The sequence below is a fragment of the Nomascus leucogenys genome, chromosome 4 (assembly GCF_006542625.1).
Source record: "Nomascus leucogenys isolate Asia chromosome 4, Asia_NLE_v1, whole genome shotgun sequence".
Classification (NCBI taxonomy): Eukaryota; Metazoa; Chordata; class Mammalia; order Primates; family Hylobatidae; genus Nomascus; species Nomascus leucogenys.
Genome location: NC_044384.1, coordinates 35079961 through 35103514, shown reverse-complemented (window position 1 = coordinate 35103514; position 23554 = coordinate 35079961). Strand labels below are relative to the sequence as shown.

Sequence of the window (23554 nt, the reverse complement as noted above, 5' to 3'; positions counted from 1 at the left end):
AGTTTCGTAGGTTCAGTCCAGAACAGCTCTGTTTTTAGAGGGTTTTTTTTTTTCCCCATTAGAGGGTACCATCTAAGGTTGAAGAACCATTAAATAATTAATTAATTAATTTTTTGTGACAGAGTCTCACTCTTGCTGCCCAGACTGGAGTACAGTGGCGTGATCTTGGCTCACTGGAAACTCTGCCTCCTGGGTTCAAGCGATTCTCCTGCCTCAGCCTCCCAAATAGCTGGGATTACAGGCACCCACCATCACACCTAGCTAATTTTTGTATTTTTAGTAGAGACAGGGTTTCACCATGTTAGCCAGGCTGCTCTTGAACTCCGGACATCAGGTGATCCACTTGCCTCGGCCTCCCAAAGTGCTGGGATTACAGGCGTGGGCCACCGCACCTGACCAAGGAACCATTATTTTTTTAATGGCCGTTAGCTTAGAAACCAGCGGTTGACTTCCTACCCTGTCCACAGCAAATGATACCAGGTAAAGAATGTGAGCAGCCCTGAAGTCCACAGGATCCTCTGGCAGGTAGCTGCCACCCCCTTCCAGGAGCCCATGATGGTTAATGATCGGTAGACCCAGGTAAAACAAATGTAGGCAAAGCCAGCTGAGCTGACCCTCAGGTAGGCAGAGGCTCTGCCACTCCAAGTGCTGAAGAGGAATAGGGGATGAATGGTGAGCAGATAAGAGTTTTAGAACTTTGTCAGCTTGGAAAAATGTTTCCTTGATCCAACTTATCTTTTCCCACCAAAAATACCCCCTTTCATATGCATGGCATTTTGTTCTTTTCAAAAATATCTTTGTATGGCTTCCGCCCCCTTGATTCTCCTAAGGAGGAAGGCCAGATAAGCATTTTATCTCCGTTCAGAGGATGAGGCAACTGATACACTGGGTTGCCTGAAATGACACAAGTTGGTGGCCAACCTGGGGCCAGACGGCTGTGGCAAAGTGTGAAGAGCCTCACATCTGAAGTGACAAGATCTTTGGATCGTGTCCCTGTACTTCCTAGTTAAATGACCCCCGGCAAGTCAGTTAACCTCTCTGAGCCTCCGGAACCTAGTCAGTAAAATGAAGATAAAGATGCTTACCCTGCCTACTTCACGGGGGTTATGAGGATTAAATAATACCAGCTAATTTCTGTAATTGAACTCTGGGAGAATTTCCATGCTGCCTCCTGGAAACTGGTGCCTGGGATTATTGTTGCCAGAGCCCAACACTTAATAACCCCTTGGAATGATCAGAAATGTCCACAAGGGCTCCTTGTGTTCTAATAATTCAACCAATGTCCATATAACTGTATATGTAGAATTATTAGATGCCTACTATGCCATGTGCTTTTTGAGACTCAAAGTCTCAGGTGGTATCCAGTTGGACTCAAAGATGTCCCAGTGCTCAGGAAATGCTCTTTAAGGATCAGCAAGAGAAAAGGAAAAAGATGTGCAAACACGCAGGGAGGGGAGGCGAGGTGGAGAGAATGAGGGGGAGGTTCTCCATCAGGAAACCACAATACTTAAGCAATGGCATTCAGAACAGAATTTCTAGCCCCTCTAAAGAAAAGAACTAATAGCAGGGTTGCCACTGTCCCAGCAAATCCAGTAAGTTCTCCAGAATCAGGAAGGTTCTTCACAGCTCATTTGTTCCCTGATTCTTCTGTGTCCCTCCTTTTACCCCTTCTCATGAGAGCTAGTTTGCCCTGCCTGGCAGCCTGCAGCAGGCACCTTGCAGTGTTCTCGAATGAACCCCAATTTTATGCAGTATGCCCCAGGCTGTGTTGTCAGACTGGTTTCTTCATTGACTCTGGACATTCTGAACATCTTCCTGCCTCCACACCTCAGCTGTCTCTGTGTTGTCACCTCCAGGTGGCCAACTAGTTGCACCCAGCCTCCTCTGTGGGGGCTAACTAGTTCCTTCCTCCCAGCTCTGAGCTCCTCATCCCCAGTTCCCAGAGCAAGGCACCCCGCTTATGCTGCCTTGCTGTTTGTTGTCACTTACCCCCCCAAGCTCTGAGCCCTTGCAAAAGGGGACAAGTTTTCCCACACGGCCCTGAACTTTATTTATGAATGATTTTTTTGTTTCTTGAATGAATCACAGCATTTATGAAGAGATAGAATATTGAAAGTCAATGTTGTTTAAGGTGTATTAACACTCTGCATTATGAAGCAACACAGTGAGGGCCCCTTACACAGTGTGAATAATAACTACTTTAAGCCAGTAATAGTGGCTTTTTATATTTTCGCCTAGCTTTCAGGGGCAATCACCCAAAAGTTTCTCCCTTAAAGTTTAAGAGTTAAGCATGTTTTACCACATGTGCATCCTTTCAGTCACCAATTCACTCATTCAAGCATCGAATATTTGTTAATAATAATAGTGCTTACTGGAGTCTCATTGTGACTCTAACACACATAGCTCTTGAATTTCTCTGAAAATTCCAATTGTATTTTTTGGCCATCTTGCTCATTTTGGCACTTAACCATACAGTCATCTTTGTTGCTTAAGTCCAAGTGCTTTTCCACTCTTCAGTGGTGGAGTGAGCCTGGCCACAGTGGAAAACAGAGAAGGCTGAGGAGGCTGGGTGCAACTAGTTGGCCTAAGAGGTCAAGAAGGCTGAGGCAGAAAGCAGCCCGGGCTCACATCTATTAGCATATGATGTGGGACAAGCTACATTGCCTTTCTACTGTTGTACAGTAAAAAAGTTTGGATTGGTATAGAGTGTCCCTTCTAAAATTCTGTGATTCTATAGCTAGAGGTGCCCTAGGAATGTTAAGGATTTCTTAAAGGTCAGAGCACCTCAAATCCTTTTAATGGCACCGCCAACAACTGTCCAAACCAATCCCACCGAGGATTAATGCACTTTGCTTAATTTTTGATGGGTTGAAAGAGTTACAGAAAGGGAAGATGGTGCCCTGGGGTAAATAGAATTGTGGGGAGCACTTATTAGAACAGTGGAGTCAGTCATGGAGGACAGGGAAGGGGAGAGGAGGCAATGGTGAGCTGAATGTGAGGACATACCACTAAGAGTAATGTGGAAGGAAGAAAGGGATTAAATTACCCACATCTGTTTTGAACTGGTTCTCTTTGGTAAAATAACTGACTTGAATCAAGGGAGATGGAACAGACAAAGACAGTTTCTGGGAAGTCCGTAATGTATTCTGTAGTTGGGCCTTGCTGCTGCTTCCTGTCAGGTGGCATCTGGAAACCCTGCTATGGATACTTCACTCATGTCATGGATCTAGTGGGCTGGATGTGATTTCTCCATGTAGATTCTACAGATCATGAAGTCTAGGGCCATGCCTGGGTTCCTGAGGTGTCCTCTCCATCCCCATAGCACCTGGTCTGCCCAGCCACATTGCAGCCTGTGTTCAATAATAGCTAATGGGTTGGTTTGTGTACATTCTGAGATCAGATACGGTGACCCACAGTCTGCAAAACCAGAGCCTTCTTTGATTTGGGTTGGAGTAGGATCAAGGAAATTGGGCTTTGGCCTAAGGTACTATAAAAGTTCCGTGGGATTGATGAAGCACCTGGGAGCATACTGGTTGGATATTTAGGAAGAGGATATTTAAGCCACTGAAATGCTGCAATTGCTTTTAACCCAAGATCTAGTAAAGGATTTGGGATGAAAAAGGGGGATGCAATATTGTTAGCCAAATTTAGTAAACATCAATTTCTTCATTATTCCTTTCATCTGCCAATGATTTTCAATTCTGTCAGTGGAAAGGAGTTTCTTGTAGTTTGGATTTGTGGCTTGGAGAAAGGTTGAGATGGGGAAGCTGAATTTGATGGAACCAACTTAGTAGCTCATCAGAAGCAGTGAGAGCACCAATGTGCTTGTGGCAGACTAATGTAATCAGTGTGGCAAGTCCTGTACAGTTGTGGGTGTCTCTTTCTGTGACCTATTGTTATTTGAGCAATGAGACCTTTGATTTTTTTTTTTTTTTTTTTTGAGATGGAGTCTTGCACTGTCATGATCTCTGCTCACTGCCACCTCCATCTCCTGGGTTCAAGCAATTCTCCTGCCTCAGCTTCCTGAGTGGTTGGGATTACAGCCTCCCACCACCATGCCCAGCTAATTTTTTATATTTGTTGTAGAGATAGGGTTTCACCATGTTGGCCTGCTTGAACTCCTGACCTCGTGATCCACCTGCCTCAGCCTCCCAAAGTGCTGGGATTACAGGCACGAGCCACCGCGCCCGGCTAAGACCTTTGGTTTTTAAAAAAGTATTGATTAATAGTAGTGACTAAAGGGGATGATTTGATGTGAAAGCTCTGTGAACCTTTCTACTCATTATACTTTAGAGGTCTATTATGATTGGTGTTTTGATCCACAAATCTTTATTAAAATATCAGCATTGCCGATTGTGTGAGCCATTGTGCCTGGTACACTTGGTTGGGAAAGGCCTGCTCTGAGATGTGGCTTTTGCCCTGGGAGAGTGGGCAGTGTATCTACAGATATGTGCTTTGCTGAAATGGAAAGCATTCTTCTGCAGCCAAAGTTGGAACATGATCCCAAACGGAATTTTGCTATTTGTGTGATCAGGCCTAGGGTATAGTCAGGGAAGATTTCAAAGAGTATGTGTTTAGGATTTGACAGAAGATGTAGAACAAGGGGACATTCTTGGCGGGTAGAATAGCTTTGGCATAGGAGCAGCAGTGGGACAGAGTTCAAATGTGAATTGAGAATTGCCTCAAGGAAGCAAATGCTAATTTCGAACACGTACTGCATCTGGCAGAAGCAGCACGGCCCTGAAGATGAAGGTCAGAAGGCTGACATTGAGGGGCAGACACCCCCAAAGCAGACACCTTTCTGGTCTGAGGTCTTCTGTCCACAGTGAGAAGGATAAAACCCAGGGCCCTCTATGTTGGACTCAATATACCTGTTATAATTCAAATGAATCAACCTTCCAACTCTCTGATTTAGCAAAAATTGGTTTGTTCATTGACATTATTATTGATTGTCACCAGACTCTGATGGGTGCCATGGGGATCCCAAGAGATGGAGTGAAAGATGCTCTAAGAGCCCATGAAAACCAGGGAAGGAGTAGCAGCAGCCAGCCATGTAGGCCTAAGTGCTGAATTGTAGTGGGAGCCTGAGGGGTTTAGTATCTCCAAGGGTTAGTCAGATCAGAGAAAGCTTTGAGGAGTAGGTGGAACTTGCACTGAGTCCTTGACAATGGAATAGTCTTGGGTAGGTATGGAGCAGTGGGGAAGATCATCCACTTGGGAATGTAGAGGGAGAAAGGACAACAGTTCAGCATAGGGCTCTGTGGAGTGTAAGGCAGCAAGACAGATGGGATGGTGTCCTGTGAGAAACAGGCCAAGGATTCATCTCCCCTAAGCTGAAATGGGGAGGCATGCCCACAGCTTTCCAAGTACAGGGAGAGCAGTCTTGGGGAGCAGGTGGGTGTGCCTGTCAGAGACTTCCACACATACCACACATGAAAGAACGCTGACAGCTGACTCTGCCTCCCGCTGCTAGGTCCTGTCCGCTACCAGCTCTTCAGCCTGGGGTTCAAAAGAGGTATCTTTAGAACAAGAAATGAAATTATATATAAGCATTTGGAATGGGGATGGGCTGCTCTGGGGAACATAAAACTCTTGTGATACTGGTACTTATTTCCAAGTGTTTAATGTATAATTGGAGAAGGCAATATACAAGATTCAGTAACAAGGCAACGTTTAATGACAGTACAAGGTAGCTAGAGGAGATATATCATAGAGAAAAGGAAGTGGAGCTAATAGTTGTTTAGTTCTCTGGTATGCTTAGCATCTCCTTTGCAGCAGAAGCACAAACATATACGTGCCAGATTACACTTTATGTTCAAATGACAATGAACACAGCAATGGCTGAATCAGATGGTTGAGAAGTCAAGGAATTTGAATTAAAACTGAACAGGTAGTGAGGTGAAAGAGAAATTTGAAAGACTTTATTATTATCTGTTAGATAGTTCAGTTTATCCTCATTGCCTCCAAGTATGTCTACCATTTCCTTCCTCAATTTACAAATGGTGTGGTGGAGGACCAGAGTTTTCAGGGACCACTAATACAGAGTATTTGAAGACTGGTGGCTCTATGGTTCAAATAACATTTGGAGTCAGACACAACTACCCCTGTGATTTCAACAAGTCCCTCAACTTTAATTTTCTTATCTGTAAAATGGATATGTCTCTGGGTTAAAATCAGATAATAAATCAGGGTTAAATAGTATGATAAACTTAAATCAGATGAAAAACATAAATAAACTTAGAGAATACCTAATGTATGTTAACAATTCAGATTATTTTCTTTACAATGTGAATCTCTCCACCCTGCTTGGACAGGAAATATTATGGTCATAATTACTTCTTTCAAATCTATTATATTTAATCTATTTTGGCATTGTGCTACACATATTATTTACCTTTTTTTCCTGCAAGATTCTCTGAAGAGAATTAGAAAAGGCAGATGAGAAAACTGATGCCCAAGAGAGTTTAAGTGACGTGGCAATTCAGATGGCACACTGGTTTTAGAACTCATGTATGTAGAAGCAACTAACAACTTTTGGTCAAAAGTTGGCATCACTTTGTGTTTTAGATACCTCATGATGTCAAACTAAGAGGGTTTGTAATCATATATACCTTGATTTGATTATGAATCTGGCACAGAAAGTGTGTGCTCTTGAGTAAATCATTAACCTTTCTGGACCTTAATTTCCAGGTCTGTAAAATGAGGACAAGATCTTCTGCATCACAGTGCTGTTGTGTGAGTTAAATTGATAATGACTGTAAAGAGCTCAGCACAAGTTAGTGGCAATGTTTAACCACCGCCCCCTCCACCCCCCCAACCCTTTCACTACAAGAGATCACTTTTCCTTGACTGCACAGAGGAACACAGGCACAAGTAACGCATTAAAGCCAGAGCTCAACCTGCAAACTTGATTGGCCCAGGCGGGACTTGTAGAGATTTTTCCCCAGGGAGCAAAGACACAAGGGTCATGCTGTTGTGTTGTGTTATTGGTTCCCAGAGGAGACACTGTTTTTTGCAGCTAGAGTTGGTTAATGGATAGTATGTCAGACCTCAGGTCTCAGAAGTTTGATCTCCTTTCCTTACCATAGAGATCCCTGAGTACAGAGACTAACGGCATATGCTTAGCTTTGTCTTAGGTTCAGCCAGCCCAGCCAGGCTGAGCTGCAGAGTCAGCAGAATCTGATAAAAAGGTGGAAGGTACCAGTCCTGGCTTTGAAGGGCTTCTGGTTGAGGAGACAAGGCTCAGTACCTGGGAATGTCAGAGCTGGAAGGGGCCACAGAGTTGAACTCATGTTTTCTGGTCCCAGTTCTACATACAATGATGGGAAGACTCAGGGAGAAAAAGGAACTTGCCCAAGGCCACCAGCTCTAAATGGCGGAGGAGGGATTGGAATGTGGAATTCCTGACTGTACCCAGTATTATTTCCTCCATGAGACAAACTGGAAACAAGAGAAGAGCAATAATCAAACAACAGCTAAATGGTCAGGTTAGCAGATGCAAAGGAAACTAGTTGTCTGTGCTTCTCATTGTGTAGGAAGATGGAGGAGGTTGGTCTTCAACTCCTGTCCCTCAGGGCTTGACTTGGAGTCTTAGAAGAGAGGGCAGCACTTAGCCAAATGCTAGCTTGGTGATCAACTATGGGAGTAAATCAAATGTAACAAAAAAATTTGCACACTTAGGTGATCCCAGTATGTTCTTTCGTAATTATTATCTCATTTAATCTTTACTTCTTGAAACAACCCTTGAGGTAGGATTATTACCCCATTTCCAAATGAGACTTGAAAAGATTAAAAATGTTTCCTAAGAACACAATTACTAAGTGGGAAAGGGAGGCTAAGAAATCTAAACCATGACATCAAGTCAGAACTGCTTCCATTCTTCTTTTTAAGGAGAAACATGGCTTGAACACTTACTGTTGGACAGTTACTCCCAGTGTTCTCTATGCTTTGAGCTGTGCAGAGACCCATTTAAAATATAGCCCTTGTCCTCATGGAGCTTGTGGTCTAGTGGGAGAGAGAGGCAGGTAATTAAAATGTTGAAACAGAGCTTGCCAAATGCTTTGTGATAGCAGAATGACCAGGGAAGTGAGAGCAAGACCGTGTGTGTGTGTGTGTGTCTGGGCACATGTGTATGCAGGAAGAGGTAGAAAAGGAGGGTCCAGCCAGTCTCCATGAAGGAGGTGAAACCTGACCCAATTCTTGCAGGATAACAAGAGTTAACCAAGTAGAGAAAGGAGAAAGGGCCAGCTAAACAGAGGACCTATCAGGGAATCATATACAGTAATGCCCATCAGTGGGACATGGGAGATCTGCAGCTTATGAGATGCGGCTAGAGCATGTGGTAGGTGAAGTAGTCTGGAAATGCTGCTTGGAAGAGGCAAAATGTGATCAGGAACATACCACACAAGTGCAGAGTATAAAAACACCACTGAGTAGGAGCTTTGTCCTTTGCTATAGACAGGTGATGTATCTTCAGGGTCAGAGAACCATGGTGTAGAGCTGCCCTTGCTCTTGCCAATTGAGAGCTAGGTAAGAGTTGGGTCACCTGCTAGATTTACCAGGTTGATGGAGCATTTACTCTGGGTGTTTCTGCAGCAGGAAGGAATTCCGTAAAGATTACTCAGTTATAGGCACCTGAGTCAAGTGGTGTCTGTCTGGCCTCTCATTCAACATTCACTGAATGAATAATTTGGAGTGTCTCTCTGTATCAGAAACTGTGCCAAGCCCTGGGGATGACCATGGTGAGCCAAATAGGCACAGGTCTTACCTTCAAGGGCTTATCATCTAGTGGAGAAGGGAGAGTTTGAAATCAAGAATGGCACAAATATTTAATTATATAATAAATGTTAGGAAAGACAAGTTCTGGCCTACAAAGGCACAAAATGGGGAGTTATGATCTGGTTTGTGATGCTCAGGGAAGAGGCATTTAACCTCAGCCTGAGTAATGAAGAAGTGCTAACTCCAGGGGAGCAAGAGGAAGATTCCAGGTGCATGCAAAGTCCCATGAAGTCACTTGTGACTCTCCACCAAAATACCTTAGAAGACATAAAGAAGGATGACTAATCAACCACTCCCAAAGCCAAAGTCAGACAGTCAGTCTCTTGCCAGAACCTGACAAGAGATTCTTATAACTATAGGCCAATGAGTCTAGGTTGAAAATACAATTTCTTCCTCATCTGTAATTAAGTAGGATCACACTCCATCTTTTTACACCATTTGCTTTCTTAATCAGTTTCTGTCAACCAGAAAAGCAGGCAGTCATCAAGTCTACTGTATGGGCAGCTTGAACAAAACCAGCTAAAGACTTCCCTCCCTGACATCATTATGCATATTCCCAAAGACTATAGCTCTCAGAAAACAAACGGGCAAGAGTGGGAAGGGGAGTTCTGGGAGGAGTGGAAGAAGGGCATTGGCTTCTGGGCAGAGATGTTGCTTCAAGTAAAGTTCTGAGGTGAGCACGGAGTCTTTGTCACAGGGCATATTGTGAAGTTTAGCCGTTCAGCTGTTTTTGTGAATCCAACAGAAAAGACTCTTCCCAGTTCAGCAAAACAATAGTAGATGGATGTGTACTCTCAGTGCTGTTCTAGTATATGCTTAACACCCTGTTCTCCAGATTTTTAAAAAGCACTGACTTGTAAAGTTTGCTCGTTCTTATGGTATAAACACTCCCACCATGGCTGAGCTCCCTTGCCCAGGCTGGAGTGCAGTGGCGCGATCTCCGCTCTCTGCAACCTGAGCCTCCCGGGTTCAAGTGATTCTTCTGCCTCAGCCTCCCGAGCAGCTGGGATTACAGGTGCACAGCACCACACCCGACTAATTTTTGTGTTTTTAGTAGAGATGGGGTTTAGCCATGTTGGCCAGGCTGGTCTCAAACTCCTGAACTCAGGTGATCTGCCCGCTTCAGCCTCCCAAAGTGCTGGAATTACAGACATGAGCCACCGCACCCCATGGCTGAGTTTTAAGCTACCAACTTAATGCCACAAATGTGGATTTGGCGAGAGATACACACAGTGGGCTTTTACGAACCCATAGGCACTAGCTTCATCATATCCCTGGTTACTGTTCACTAGAACTTGATATGGTCTCTGATAAGAGGAGTAGCTCGAAGAGGAGGATGTGACTGGCTTCACAATGGTTAGAAGGTAGTCCAGTTCTTCCTCTGTAGTCCAGTACTTCCTCTGTAGGCCAGACTCTCTCCTCATCAGAGTGTGAGCAAAGAAACAGAACCCAACACAAGGCCCCCTGAGGTGGAAGAAACACTTAAAATGAGGTAAAAGAAAAATATCAGGAAAATTAGTTAATCCAACAGCAACATTAGAGTTTCAGAAAGCTACCTGGCATCTTTGACAAGAAGTATGACCCGTGGAAAAGGAGCTTTAAGAAACAAGGAGGGAGCATGCTGATGAAAAGACATCAGAATCAGCTGAAAAGTGGATGCATAAAGTAAAGAAAGATTGCAGGATACAAAATGTGCAATTGCAGAATTAAAAAAATTCCACAGTGAAGTCAATAAAGGCAAAGGGGGCATGGAAAATAGAATCAAATTGGTATTATGGAGAACACATTGGGGTATGCTCTCCCACAAGGCAAAAGAAGGAAAGAAAAGCAGTGAGAGAGAAAATGATAGAAATGGAGAACAGAGATGAGAGCTCTAAACTCAGAATTACAGGAAAAACTTCGAAAGAAGCCAGAACCATTTAATGGAAGAAATTACCAAAGGAATAATTGAAGGGAACATTCCTGAACTAGAAAGAACCTGCATCTACAGATCCAAAAGGCTCATTATGTTCCAGGAAAATTAAAGGGAGAGAGCTCCACACTACACTCATTTTGTCATTAATAAAATTCTAACATAATGAAAAAGAAAGTCTTCAATTATAAACGCATAAAGCAAGTTGCCTACAGAGGAAACCAAACCAGGCCAGCCTCTGTTTTCCCTTCATTACTTTAAATGCTGAAAGACATTCTACAAAGTTTTGAGGCAAAAAGTTCTAGCCTGAGAATTATCTAGTCAGCCCAATATCTTTTACGTGTGAAGATGAAGGAAATGCCCTGTGGTATGGGAATTTGCAGAGTCCAGAGCCGAGGGAGGACTGAGGATGAAGAGCTTGGGGAAGTTTGCAGAAGTTCAGGAATGAAGCTGAGTACTCTTCCTGTATTTGGGATTGTTTGCCTTTAAGACCTGAGAGGTGCATATGTTGTTCATGTGTTTATTTTGTAATGAGGAGCATGGAGTTCTACTACCAAGAAATACAGTAAAAATTTTTTAAAAAGTAAAAACCATAAGCTAGTGAAGTAGGCTGGGAAACCATCATTTTTTTTTTTTTTTCTATTTTGTTGATGAGACACTGAGGCTGAAAGAGGCTTATGAAGGCTCCTAAGTGGCAGAACTAGGCCAGGAATTCATTTCTTTTGACTCCTGTTGAATATACTAAGGGCCCTATCACTACCACCTTGTCCTTTTGGAAAGCAACAGTCAGGATGACAATGGCCTGTATGTGCATGGCACCTGGGCAAAGCAGAAGAGGGAGGTGAATAAATGATGCTGGGAAGCCCAGCTTGAGTTGCTTTGTTCACTTGTTAATTCAGTCATCCAGCATTTCTTAAGTGTTGATTATGTGTTGGCCATGGTGCTAGGTGTTAGGTTTTTGTGGATGAATACGACCCAAGTCCTGTCACTTCCCAAGAGACTCACAGTACTGCTGTAAGGGAGAAATACCCTCATATATTCGATAATAATGCCTATGATCTAGCAACTTGACAGGGGTAATCATATAGACCAGGCATAGTCTAAGGCACTGGTTCTGACTCTAGGCCATCAGAACCACCGAGAGTGCTTGGTGAAAGCCGGCGTATTGGGTCCCAGCTCTGGAGCCCTGATTCAGTAAATGGAGCTCAAGAACTTGCATTTCCACCAGGCTTCAGAATAAGTAAGAGTTCCCAGTTGGAGAATGTATTTTAGACTAGGAAAAAATATTCTATCTAGCAGTTTTGGAGGGGAGGGAGGATGTACTCTCAAACTTATGTGGGTATAAGTCACATCTAGCCAAGCAGGATTCCCCTGGCCATTCAGAGAAATAATTCTTTAGGTTCATGCTGTTCATTTTGGAGTGTACCCATAGGTCTATGGCTCTGCAGGGCAAAATTACAAAGTGTTGAGTATGAAACAGACTTTGGTCCCAACCCATTCATTGCTAAGGCAAGTGTGGGTCATAAGAGATCCACAAAGTGTGGGTGAAAGACTCATAGTGGCTTGTCTAGCATCTGACTGCCTGTGAACAGCAGAATTAGGAATAAAGACTAAGTTTTGGACTCCTATCTCAGTATTCTTTCCAAATACATCTATTTCTTTTCCTTGCCCTTTTGTTTGCCTGGGGCCGACAAGGCTGTTATCTCCTAAGCAATTTTATCTTTCCAATCTTTCTCCACTCCCAGCTCCCACTGCCGCCCCTGCCCAAGTCCTGCAGGCAGTCATAGAAGGGTTAACTTTTGTTGGACTGAAGGCCTGAGCCAAGTACAGAGTGTCCATTGTGTGCCCGCCCCCTCAGGAGGAGTCACTGACTGCTGGAATGTGACAAGGCAAAACATTTTTACCTTGCCTTGGCTTCCCCAACTCTGTGAGTGCGTGAGCCTGTGCGTGTGCTCACACGCGCATTTTGGCAGGGCTGAATCACAAGAGGACTCGCAGTTGACACCCAGACTCACCAAAAAATTGAACTGTAAATTTGGGGAGGCAGGTACGTGCTGGGAAGAAAGCTAAAGGAGAACAACAGCTTTGTGTGCTGATGAAGTAAACAGACAGGTTAGGTTTCTTTGCTGTTTCTTTTGAAAGCTTATTTTATTTTATTTTTCTAAGATGAGGGTCACATATGGACACCAGGGGCTCGATTATAATCCTCAGGATAGGCAGCAAATTTGGCTGGGGCTGCTGCCTGGGTGGGTGGAGCTGCAGTGGGAGTAATTTGAACTACACGACTTTGAATAGCTGTCAGAGGGCGAAGCCATTTTCATTCAGAAAAAACTTGAAATCCTCCAAGCACCCAGTCCTGCAATGGATGCTATAGGTAATGTCAGCATTATACAACTACAGTTAGTCTCAGCCTGAGGCTGAGCTGCAATCATGTTAGAAAAATAAGATTTATATGCTCAGAACAACTAGAAGACAATACAAGGCTGCTATTTAGTGGCCAACTACACAGCTGGGTGCAATGTCAGTCCGGCCAAGGAGTGAGCACCATGGTCTGCAGTTTACAGAATGTTGCCATGGAGAAGTGAAGACTTGGGGATGACCTGGAAATATGGAAAGGCTTGGGATCTTTTTATTCATTTGTTTATTCATTCCTTCATGCAACAAACATTCGGGGAACACCAATTGCATGGCTGGCATTGCAAGGATGAGAGGAAGTGGATATAAGAACAGATTCTGTGTATTTTAAAAAATACAGAAAGAACTATGTATAACATCGCTGTGGAGACTGGTTTGACTTGAGTAGTGAGTGCAAGTTGGTGGCTAATTTGCTTTGGTCTTTTAAGGCGAGATCAGTATGAAAAGTCTGGAATAGATGAATTCCTAAAGATTAAGGCTATTTGAAACTGCATTACTGTTTTACCTACAGTATTTATTATTACATACTCACATTGCCCTGGTTTGGGTCTTCAAGCAACGTGAATGAAATTTCAGCTGAACTTTCTTATGGCCCCCTGCCTCTAACATCAGATTCCCTTAATCCAACCCTCACACCATGTACCAGAATTATCTTCCTAAAGCATAGATTTGATATTATTCCTTCTCCACTGCCATTCCTTAAATGGCTTCCCATTACCTGTAAGATAAAATCCAAACTCGTTAGCACAACATTCAAGGATGTTCATGATTTTGCCATGACCTTTTATTTCCAGCCTTACCTCTCACAGGTTCCCAGTTTCTATCATACTTCCTAGCCAAACATCAATTCCCTGTTTCTTCTGCACAACCCTGCACACGCCTGCCCAGGACGTGGCCTCATGCCTTCCCTCTCTCTGCTGTGTCTTCCTTCTTCCTGCTGTACCTAGGAAACCCCCATCAAGATCAAAGATCTGTCTTGTGCTCTTCTCGAAGCCTTTCTGTGTAGTTTCCTAGCTATCTACACCTTGCTCAAGCGGAGAAAACTTTCTTCCTTTTGATTCTGTCCTTTCTTACAGTACATATAAAGTTCTGCGTTGTTTTAGAGTGATTTGTCAAATCTCTCATCAAAAGTGTAACTTCCTTGAGGAAAAAGATTGTATTTTCCTTAGTATTTTGATTTGAGGAGAACTGAAAAAAATTTTTTGTATTGAATTTTTTTTTTGTGGATCTTTTATGACTTGAATTTTAAGTTTCAGAACTTTGTCTTGTACATGTAGTTAAATGTAAGAAATGATTGTTTCATTTATTTCACTCTGAAGTGAATCTTTTTTTAATGGAAGATATTTTCTTAATATTAATAATATATTCACTGTATAAGCCCATCAATTCATCTAAAGTTTAGAGTTCACCTTCTTTTATTGTATCATAGAATCTGTAACATACATTTCCCTACTCTGGTTCAAAGGTCCAAATGGATTTCATTTGGGAACTTTGTATGTATATGCCTTGTCTTTTCCCCTGACCTGGGGAGATTTTATAGGTAGGTATTAGAGAATTAAAATGTCATTGGAGATTCCTGCCAAAGGGAATAGACTCTGAACATTACTGCCATAAGAAAACATGGCTTGCAATTTGCATGGATCTGGGATACACACTGAGAAAGACCTACTGGATTCTTACCACTTGACAAATGGGGAAATGTCCTAAGGTACATTGATGTCTCCAACAGCTGGGGTGGTGCCTGACACTAGTAAGAGAGGCCTCCGTAAAGTCAACTTGAGTATAACTTTTTAAAAATAATGTGTATTATTGGGTAGATAAATCTAGATGAGACAAAAAATCTTATCAGTAAAAGAAACGTCAAGTGTCATCTGGTCTAACTTCCCCCCACCTCCCAAAGTGGAGACTTTGTCCATCTTGTAGCATGGGTCACAGGTGGCTGTTTTCAGTTTTGGCTAAACAGTGTCAGTGAAGATGCTCATGCTCTCACTAGGGCAGCTTCTTCTTTTTCAGAAAAGCTATATTCATTGAATCTTCCCCAAAGTGGAAGCAGTTGTAAATGTGTCTTTCTGCAAAGCTGAGCATTTTCCAGTAGCTGAATATGCTCCTGGGCTTCTCTGGGGAGCAGGGTCCATGTTGGAGCCCGGGCTACCTTCCTGGCTGGCTTCCTCACAGGGTGTCAGCTAAAAATGTGCTGATTCTAGAGACAGAAGACAAATGTCTGGTCTTCAGGCTTCCAGTTCTTGGTTATTCTGAATGTGTCTTTGCAGGCATCGTTGGGCATTTTCTGGTGGGCGCATTTGCCAGCCACTTCTTTAAATTGATAGGCTCAGAGGTAGAAACCTAAGATGTACAGTCATGTCTTCTGCTGGGAAACTTAAGTGTTCAGCAGCTGAGAAGGCTTGAGTGTGATCCAGCCTACAGCCTAAGGGTGGGAGGATGTGATGTTTGCATCCCCAGGGCTCTTGGTTTTCTCTTGAGACTGAGCATTTGGGCTTCCTTTTGGGCTTTGAAAATTATGCGTATGAAATTGGGAATAATGGAATGTGGGGTGAAGAAGGGTGAAGGAGAGTTTAGCTGATCCTGTGATAGTTCGGAGACAGCCTAACTGATTTTTCTCTTCTCATCTTGGAGGAAGGTAGAGAGGAAGATCCTGGGGGGACTCCTGACACTTCCACAGGCCTATAAAATGCTCCTTCTCTCCCTTTTTCTCTTTTGCTGCTATGGAGACACAATACTACTTCATTTAAGAAACCAGAAAGGGAATTACAACTGTCTAGAAAGGCTATTTTTAATCTAAATAATTAATAATGATTATCTCTCTTTTGTGTCAGTAGAAACATTCGTTGAGGTTGTTTTCCATTAATCACAGTGTTAATAAGTGATTTGCCACTGAACTCTTTTTATTTTCTTTTTGTGAGCCTTACACCTAAGCTTTGCATTTGCTTGAAGAAATAGAGAGGTCTTTGCATAATTGAAATAATGCATAGTGAAAAATGATAAAGGTAAAACGGTTAAGAGATAGGCTGAATGCCCCTCCTCCAAGTGGGTGGAGAGCTTGGCCCAGGCAGCCTGGGGGTTGTGCTCAGCTTTGCAAACTGTTCTTCACATGTGAGACAGAAGTGGTGCAAAAAGCCAACCAAATACAGTTCCAGCAGACCTGAGCCTCAACGCTTCAGACTTCCCTTTCGTCATGATTGGTTTTAACAGTGACTCAGCCAGCTGAAGCTTCAGTATAAAGAAACCTCTAGCTTGCTACCGGGCTGGAGGACTCTCACCTCTTATCTTTATTCTTGGGCCTACAGCCATAAAATTAATAGCAATCCATTATGAAGGCGTGTGTGAATGTGTTTTTCCCTCTGCTCTAGTAAAATCCAATTTGGGGATGTGCTTATTCTGGTTAGCTGTTTTTCCATCATTTTTTTTTCCTGATGCCATAGATAAGTGGAAGGGGGCCTCTAGAACTTAGATTGAGTAACCTTGGGGGTCATTTGGTCATTTTCCTTTCTGCCGTGCCTAACTGTCTCTTTGCTTCTCAGTTGCAGATCTGATCTCTTCTGAACACCTCATCGTGTCTCCATCCCTGGGAATCTGACCCTAGCAACTGGACCACTTTGTTCTTGGAATTTTGGGTGTCCTCTCTTCTCACCTTTCCCTTTTCCCTTTTCCCCTTCCCCCTCCTGAGAACTCCTGAAGACTGTAGAGATTGTCATGGAGTCCAGGGAAACCTTAAGCAGCTCCCGGCAAAGAGGGGGCGAGTCAGACTTCCTGCCGGTCTCCTCAGCCAAGCCCCAAGCTGCTCCTGGCTGTGCAGGAGAACCTTTGCTCTCCACTCCAGGACCTGGGAAGGGGATCCCGGTGGGCGGAGAACGCATGGAGCCAGAGGAGGAGGATGAACTAGGCTCAGGGCGGGATGTGGATTCCAACTCCAACGCGGACAGTGAGAAATGGGTGGCAGGAGATGGTTTGGAAGAGCAGGAATTTTCTATCAAGGAGGCAAACTTCACAGAGGGAAGTCTGAAGCTAAAGATTCAGACCACAAAGCGGGCTAAGAAACCCCCAAAGAATTTGGAGAACTATATATGTCCACCTGAGATCAAGATCACCATCAAGCAGTCTGGGGACCAGAAGGTGTCCCGTGCTGGAAAAAATAGCAAAGCCACGAAGGAGGAAGAAAGAAGCCACTCCAAAAAGAAGGTAGGAAGCCCTGTCTTATAGTTATTTTTGTTTGTTTCTCTGTTTTTGCCATTTTATCCTCAACTTCTTAGGGTCTATTTATATATTATACTTGACTCTAGAACAACATGGGGTTGGGGACTCAGACCCCTACACAGTTAAATCTGTGTGTAACTTTTGACTTCCCCCAAAACTTAACTACTAATAGCTTACTGTTGACCGGAAGCCTTACTGGTAGTATTATTAGTTGATTAACACTTACTTTATGCATTATATATATTATATACTGTATTCTTTCTAAAAGTAAGCTAGAGAAAAGAAAATGATCTTAAGAAAATCAAAAAGAAGAAAAAATATATTTGCTATTTATTAAGTGGAAGTGCACCATCATAAAGGTCTTCATCCTCATCGTCTTCGTGGTAGGTAGGCTGAGGATAAGGAAGAAGAGGAAGGGTTGGTCTTGCTATCTCAGGGGTAGCAGAGGCAGAAGAAAATCTTCATATAAGTGGACCCTTGAAGTTCAAGCCTGTGTTGTTCAAGGGTCATCTGTACTTATCTACTCGTTAATTACCAGTCTCCTTGATGGACTATTTAGGGACTCAAGAAGAAACACCTCTGCTATAATCTTGGTATAATGTCTAGTTCATTATCATATCTTCTGCATATCTGACAAAAAATAGCTATAGAATTGTAATTTTGGAGAGTTACTGTTTATTGTGTAACAGCCAAGTGTCTGGGTCAGCTGAGCCATAACAAACTTTTTAGTATTTTTTTCTTTGTTTGCATTAGTTTTCATAGTTAGGAGTGAGATATTAAAAAATTTGAGTTAATCAGAACAGTCAAGAATTGTTAAAATCTCCTTTTGTTTTCAGTCATTACTACTGTAAATCTTCCTAAGATGAATCACTCGCCTGACTAAAGAAGCCCAGTCTTTGTAGTAACTGAGAGTCTCACAGAACTGAAAAATCATCATTGTGAAAGCCAGTGATGAGCATTAGAACTGGAACTGTAGAAAAACAAAAAAGGGGGCAAGTGATTGGCCTGAATCTCTGTTCAACACATCATGGACTTTTAAGATTGGGCATTGACTCAACTTGCTTGGTTGTCATTTTCCTACTAAAAGTCAAACATGGATGTGCAAAGTAGCTAGACAGGTGGTTGGTGGTATCAATTGGTTGGGAATGAATGAGTTCGTATTTCATTGAATTTATTTTATATCTTAGGGGGTTACAGTGACTTACAGTGACCTCCCTTCCTGTGTGTGGCACTCAGCTGTGATAGCAGAGGACTGCCTTAGTATAGTTTTTGTCTTCGAGAATCTTTGGGACTTGGGGATGGCTCTGGAAGAAGCCCTTTTGTTGACAGAGTTTTGTTGTTCTAGGTTGTAGGTGTTAATCATAATCTTTGTCACTCTCTCCCTGACATTTGATCATTTATTTGGGCTCTAGATATGTGGATCAGCTAAAAATGGCACAAATGAATGAACTTCTTTATAGCCCAAAGATAATCCATAGCATTTGTTACCATTAGGTTTTTTTTTTCTTTTTCATTTTCTTTTTTTTTTTTTTTTTTTAGCTTTGGGGTAGTTATTTTCAATAAAACCACTAGAAATCATATTATTTCTTTAGCACAGGGCTTGTGTCCATCCTTATACCTGGTGTTGTGGCTGATTTTGTTGCATTTAAAATCCAAAGAATGGGCTAGAAGAGACTTTCTAGAGTGACTGACTCCTCACAGTTTGCCCAAAAAATCTGTCCTGGTTTCAAGACTGAAAATTCTGCATCCAGAAATTGCCCCAGTTCCTAGCAAACTGGGACAATTGGTCACCTTAGTTTAACATTTTGGAAGACAAAGGAACTTTTAGAAATTGGTTTGTTTTGCCAGAACATAGAGGTCGTGCTCTCTCCTCCCCCATTACAACTTTGCAGTGATTTCTGGGTACTCTGTCGTGAAACCAAAGGTTTAATCTCCACACATACAGAAACTTCTGAGATTCGCGCAAGAAAATGCAACAGTTCAAATCAGGCTCTGAAAGTGAGGCTTTGTGTTGGAGTTGGGTCTCTTAAGATATGAAAATGAATATCTTTGTTTCTGGCCATTGAGTTGGCCAGTTCTTTGTGTGTTGTTGTATTTTTGTGTGGGTGGGTTGTCTTGAGAAATGGTTACCCTTTGCCTCCATCACCTTCACTGCCAGGATTTAAGCAGCAACCCACAGTTTTGGGAGTTCAAACCCAAATTCGCTGCCCTAAAAAGAGAATACATTGTCCTGATTAGGTACCACTTTTCCTAAAGCTACTGATTGTTCCCAAATATAGCTTTCTCCCCATTGGAACACACCAGAATAATGCTTTGGAATCTGTACCATCGGAATGATTTCAAAGCTGAAATGTGCAGTGGACCTTGTTGCTCATATCTGAAGTTCTCAGGCTGGTCATTTTCACCCAAAAAGCTGGATGCTCTTTGTGAACTTTGTGGGAAAGAAATAAAATTGCTTATTTGAATATGTGATTTGCCAAGTAAGCATTTTTATGCCTCAGCAGTTGGAGGGGACAGAGAGGAAGAAGAAGGGCTGAAATTCAACGCACAGTGCTCTTTATGATGACACTGTGATGGGAATACCCTTCAAAACTTTTTAATTGTTAGAAGCTTGCTTCATATGGTACTTCTCCACCCTTCTTACATTTGTTTATGCCTAGCACTGTTACTTTCCAGGAATGAATTAATAAAGCTATCATCACTGAGTCTCTTGATAGATGACAGGAACATCCTCTGATCTGTATGGGATGAGAATATTAACTTTATTACCCTTAATTCCTGCTGTTTTGCAACCAGAGAGTAAGCAAAGGCTAAAGCTGAGGGTGAGATGTAGAAACTTTGCCTACTATGTGTATGGAAAAGTTTAGTGGCATAAACTTGTAGAATTTACTTATTGGTATGAATGAGAAATACGTGATCAGTAATTTGGCTCAGAATGGATGACGATGAGATTTTGTAAGCAACACACCAGCATCTAATCCTGAAATCACTTTCTGGATCTATTTTTATAAGTTGTACCACTCTTTGAAGAAGTGGACATGGAGTGGCCTCTGGGAAGCAGGTCCTACAATAGGAGCTAGAAAGGAAGCCCTGTTAAGCTGATCTTTGAGCTGGTAGCGATTTCTACTAGGGAGTCATCTGAATATATGTGCTGACTTTGAGCTGGGGTTGGCAAACTGTAGCCTGTGGGCCAAATCCAGCCCCCTGCCTGTTTTTGTATTGCCCCCGAGCAAATAATGTGTTTTACATTTTTAAAAGGTTGGAAGAACATCAAAAGAATAATAATTTTTTGTAATATATGAGGCATATGAAATTTAAATTTCAGTGTTTATAAATAAAGTTTTATTGGAACACAGCCAAGTTCATTTGTTTATGTTTTGTTTCTGACTGCTTTTTCTTATAGTGGCAGAGTTGAGTTGTTGTGACAGAGGTACTATGACCTTCAAAGATTCAACTACTTACTCTCTGATCTTTACAAAAAATGTGCATTGATCCTTAACTTAGTGTAAGGACATAGAGTTTCAGGATAATAAAAGTTTCGTTTTATTTTGTTTTGCTTTAATAATTCAGCCTCCAAGTTTGGAGGCTGGGGGGAATTAGGTGTTATATTATGTGCTGCTTTTTGTTGTTGTTGTTTAAGTGAACCAGTTAATTTTGCTGAAGTCATTGCTTGACAGCCCCAGGCAAAGACAGCTTATATGGGATCCCAAATGATTTTCTTTTTCATTGGTGTTTGAAAAGAAAGCTGTGTGTGATAAGGGTAGCATGACTTACATATCATAGGCTAGTTCTCTGTGACGTTAAGTGTAGTTATACATGGTCCACTGCTTTGGGATGAAGGCATATATGTCTAGCATATATGTCTAGCATCGTCAACAGCCTTGTTCCAAATTTTAAACCTAGGGCTAACTTTCCAAACTGGAGAAGCATTATAGATGGTCAGGGAACATCGCCACTTAAGTGGTAAGTTGTGAGGAGGGGCCCATGAAAGTACTACCTCCCTGGCTCAAGGATGCACGGACTCTTCTAACCAGGATAGAAGTCTCTTTTCTCTTTCGTATAAAACTAGGATAGGAATTGAGATGCTATTTGGGAGAGGGCCTATGATGGATTTACATGCTTTACATGAGGTGTGAAAGCAGCATTTGGTAGGAAGTAGAGGCTGAGGGGAGAGCTCAGAACCTACTTTGGGGCCTCCGAACTCTCCTTTGGACAGGTCTAATTTTGCAGATGGACCCCACACATGCAACTTCTTTATCATGGGACCAACATGGTTGCAACTTAAACTTACTCAGGTAAGTGGCTTAATAACTTACACTTCCTCAGGTTCCCTTCTAGGTGATTAGATTAAAATAACAGAGAACATGAAGATGAGTCTCTGGAAGAATGTTCCAGTAGTGCCGGGCACGGTGGCTCGTGCCTGTAATCTCAGCACTTTGGGAGGCTGAGGTGGGTGGATCACTTGAGATCAGGAGTTCGAGATCAGCCTGCCCAACGTGGCGAAACCCCATCTCTACTAAAAATACAAAAATTAGCCAGGCATGGTGGTGCATGCCTATAATCCCAGCATCTTGGGAGGCTGAGGCAGGAGAATAGCTTGAACTCAAGAGGTGGAGGTTGCAGTGAGCCGAGATGGCGCCACTGCCCTCCAGCCTTTTTGGGTGACAGAACGAGACTCAATCTCAAAAAAAAAAAAAAAAAAAAAAAGAATTCCAGTAGTGACAGGGTTTTGAAGAGTTTCCAAGCTGGGCAGGGCTTAGCAGCTCTTCTCTTTCGTGAGGACTTTGGGAGGAGTCAGGGACACCTGTCTAGATTCAACAGCAAGATAAGGGCATGGGAGTTCCAAATGGATGCCATACAGTGACTCAGGGTAGGAGATGTGGTGTGATAGTCTGACACCAAGCAGCTTTGTGAATCTGGATCTGCAGTATGAATTTGCTGAAGCCCTCGTTTCCTCACCTGCCAAATACAGGTGATGATTTCTACATAATATAACTCAGAGGAAGATTTTAGAAGAAAATGGATAATTTACGGAGCACACATCATCATAATAACTCTGATTTCTTGAGCTACATGGCAGACCCTCTGCTAGCTGTTTTACATTACTCACCTTATCTATTAGTCCTCATAACAATCCTGCCAGGCAGATCTTATTTATTTACAGGAACTTGAGGCTCAGATTGCTTCAAAGGAGGAGGAGCTGGAAAGGGCAAGGTTTTCCTATGAAGCCAATTCTATTAGACTCCAAGCAAATGTATATTCCAGTCCCTTAGTTGCCACACCTTATAAAAGTAAAGGATTTCTGAAAGGTGAGGATCGCTAGAGTGTTTTTTCCATACTTTCTCATATAGCTGGGGTGGCACAAGCATAATCTGGCACATTTTCCCTAATTCTAAGTTTTCCATGGTTTTGAGAGAGCGTTCAAAGCTCACTAGTTAAAGCCCTATTTTTTTTATTCATTGTACTTACAAATTGTATTTGCTTTTGACAAAAATATAACTTCTATTTCATTTCTTTGGATTTAATTTTTCCTCCTCTCCAGTTCCATTGGGAGATCTTATTTCCTCCTGTTGCAAGGACTTCAACCTTATACCCATCAGGTGCCTGCCATGGTCCTAGAAACACATTCAGGATTTGTCTTGGTCTAGACCATCATCATATGCGTAGGGAAAGACTCTTGTATTCTGTCCTGAGCATTCACAATCTGCTTTTGAGAAGCCACATAAATCATGCACTTATTTCTTCCTTACACAAAGAGCAAACACACAAAGTATGGATAGGAAAAAGGTTTCTTAGGTGTTGTTGATGGGAAGAGAGGTTGGCATCAGATTGCAGAGAGCAATGAATGTCAGATAAATGAGTTTGGATTTAATTCTGTAAGTAGCAGGAGTGCTCACAGGGCTTTGAATCAGGGAGAAGGAATGGTTGCATGGGTGTTGGGGAACTTGGTGACAGTGACTCTGTGCAGAGAAGCTTAAAATGGGAGACATGAAAGGGGAGCCTTTTTGTAACACAGTTGTCAGCAAGGAGAGATTGGTCTAGGGTTCTTCCCTTTTCCTGGCATGTCCTGAGAAGCACATTTCTCTCTTGACCTTTAATGGTTGTAGCAATTTTGTTTACAGGCGGGTGAGGAGGGGTCTATGAGAGGAGGTGTTTGGCAGAGGGTGAGGGGTGGCTTGCTTTGCCAAGGGTGCAGGTTGCCTGACCTCTGGCTGCTGCACCCATGGTTTTCTCCTC

At 42.6% G+C, this 23554-nt stretch overlaps 1 protein-coding gene across 1 annotated transcript in view; it reads left to right on the top strand.

The window, feature by feature from the left end:
* Nucleotides 1-23554, top strand: part of SETBP1 (SET binding protein 1) — a 388368-nt gene that overhangs the window by 4164 nt on the left and 360650 nt on the right. The window contains 1 exon segment of the mRNA XM_003267525.4: nucleotides 16645-17302. Within this exon segment, the coding sequence (XP_003267573.2) occupies nucleotides 16817-17302 (486 nt within the window). The 5' untranslated portion in view covers nucleotides 16645-16816.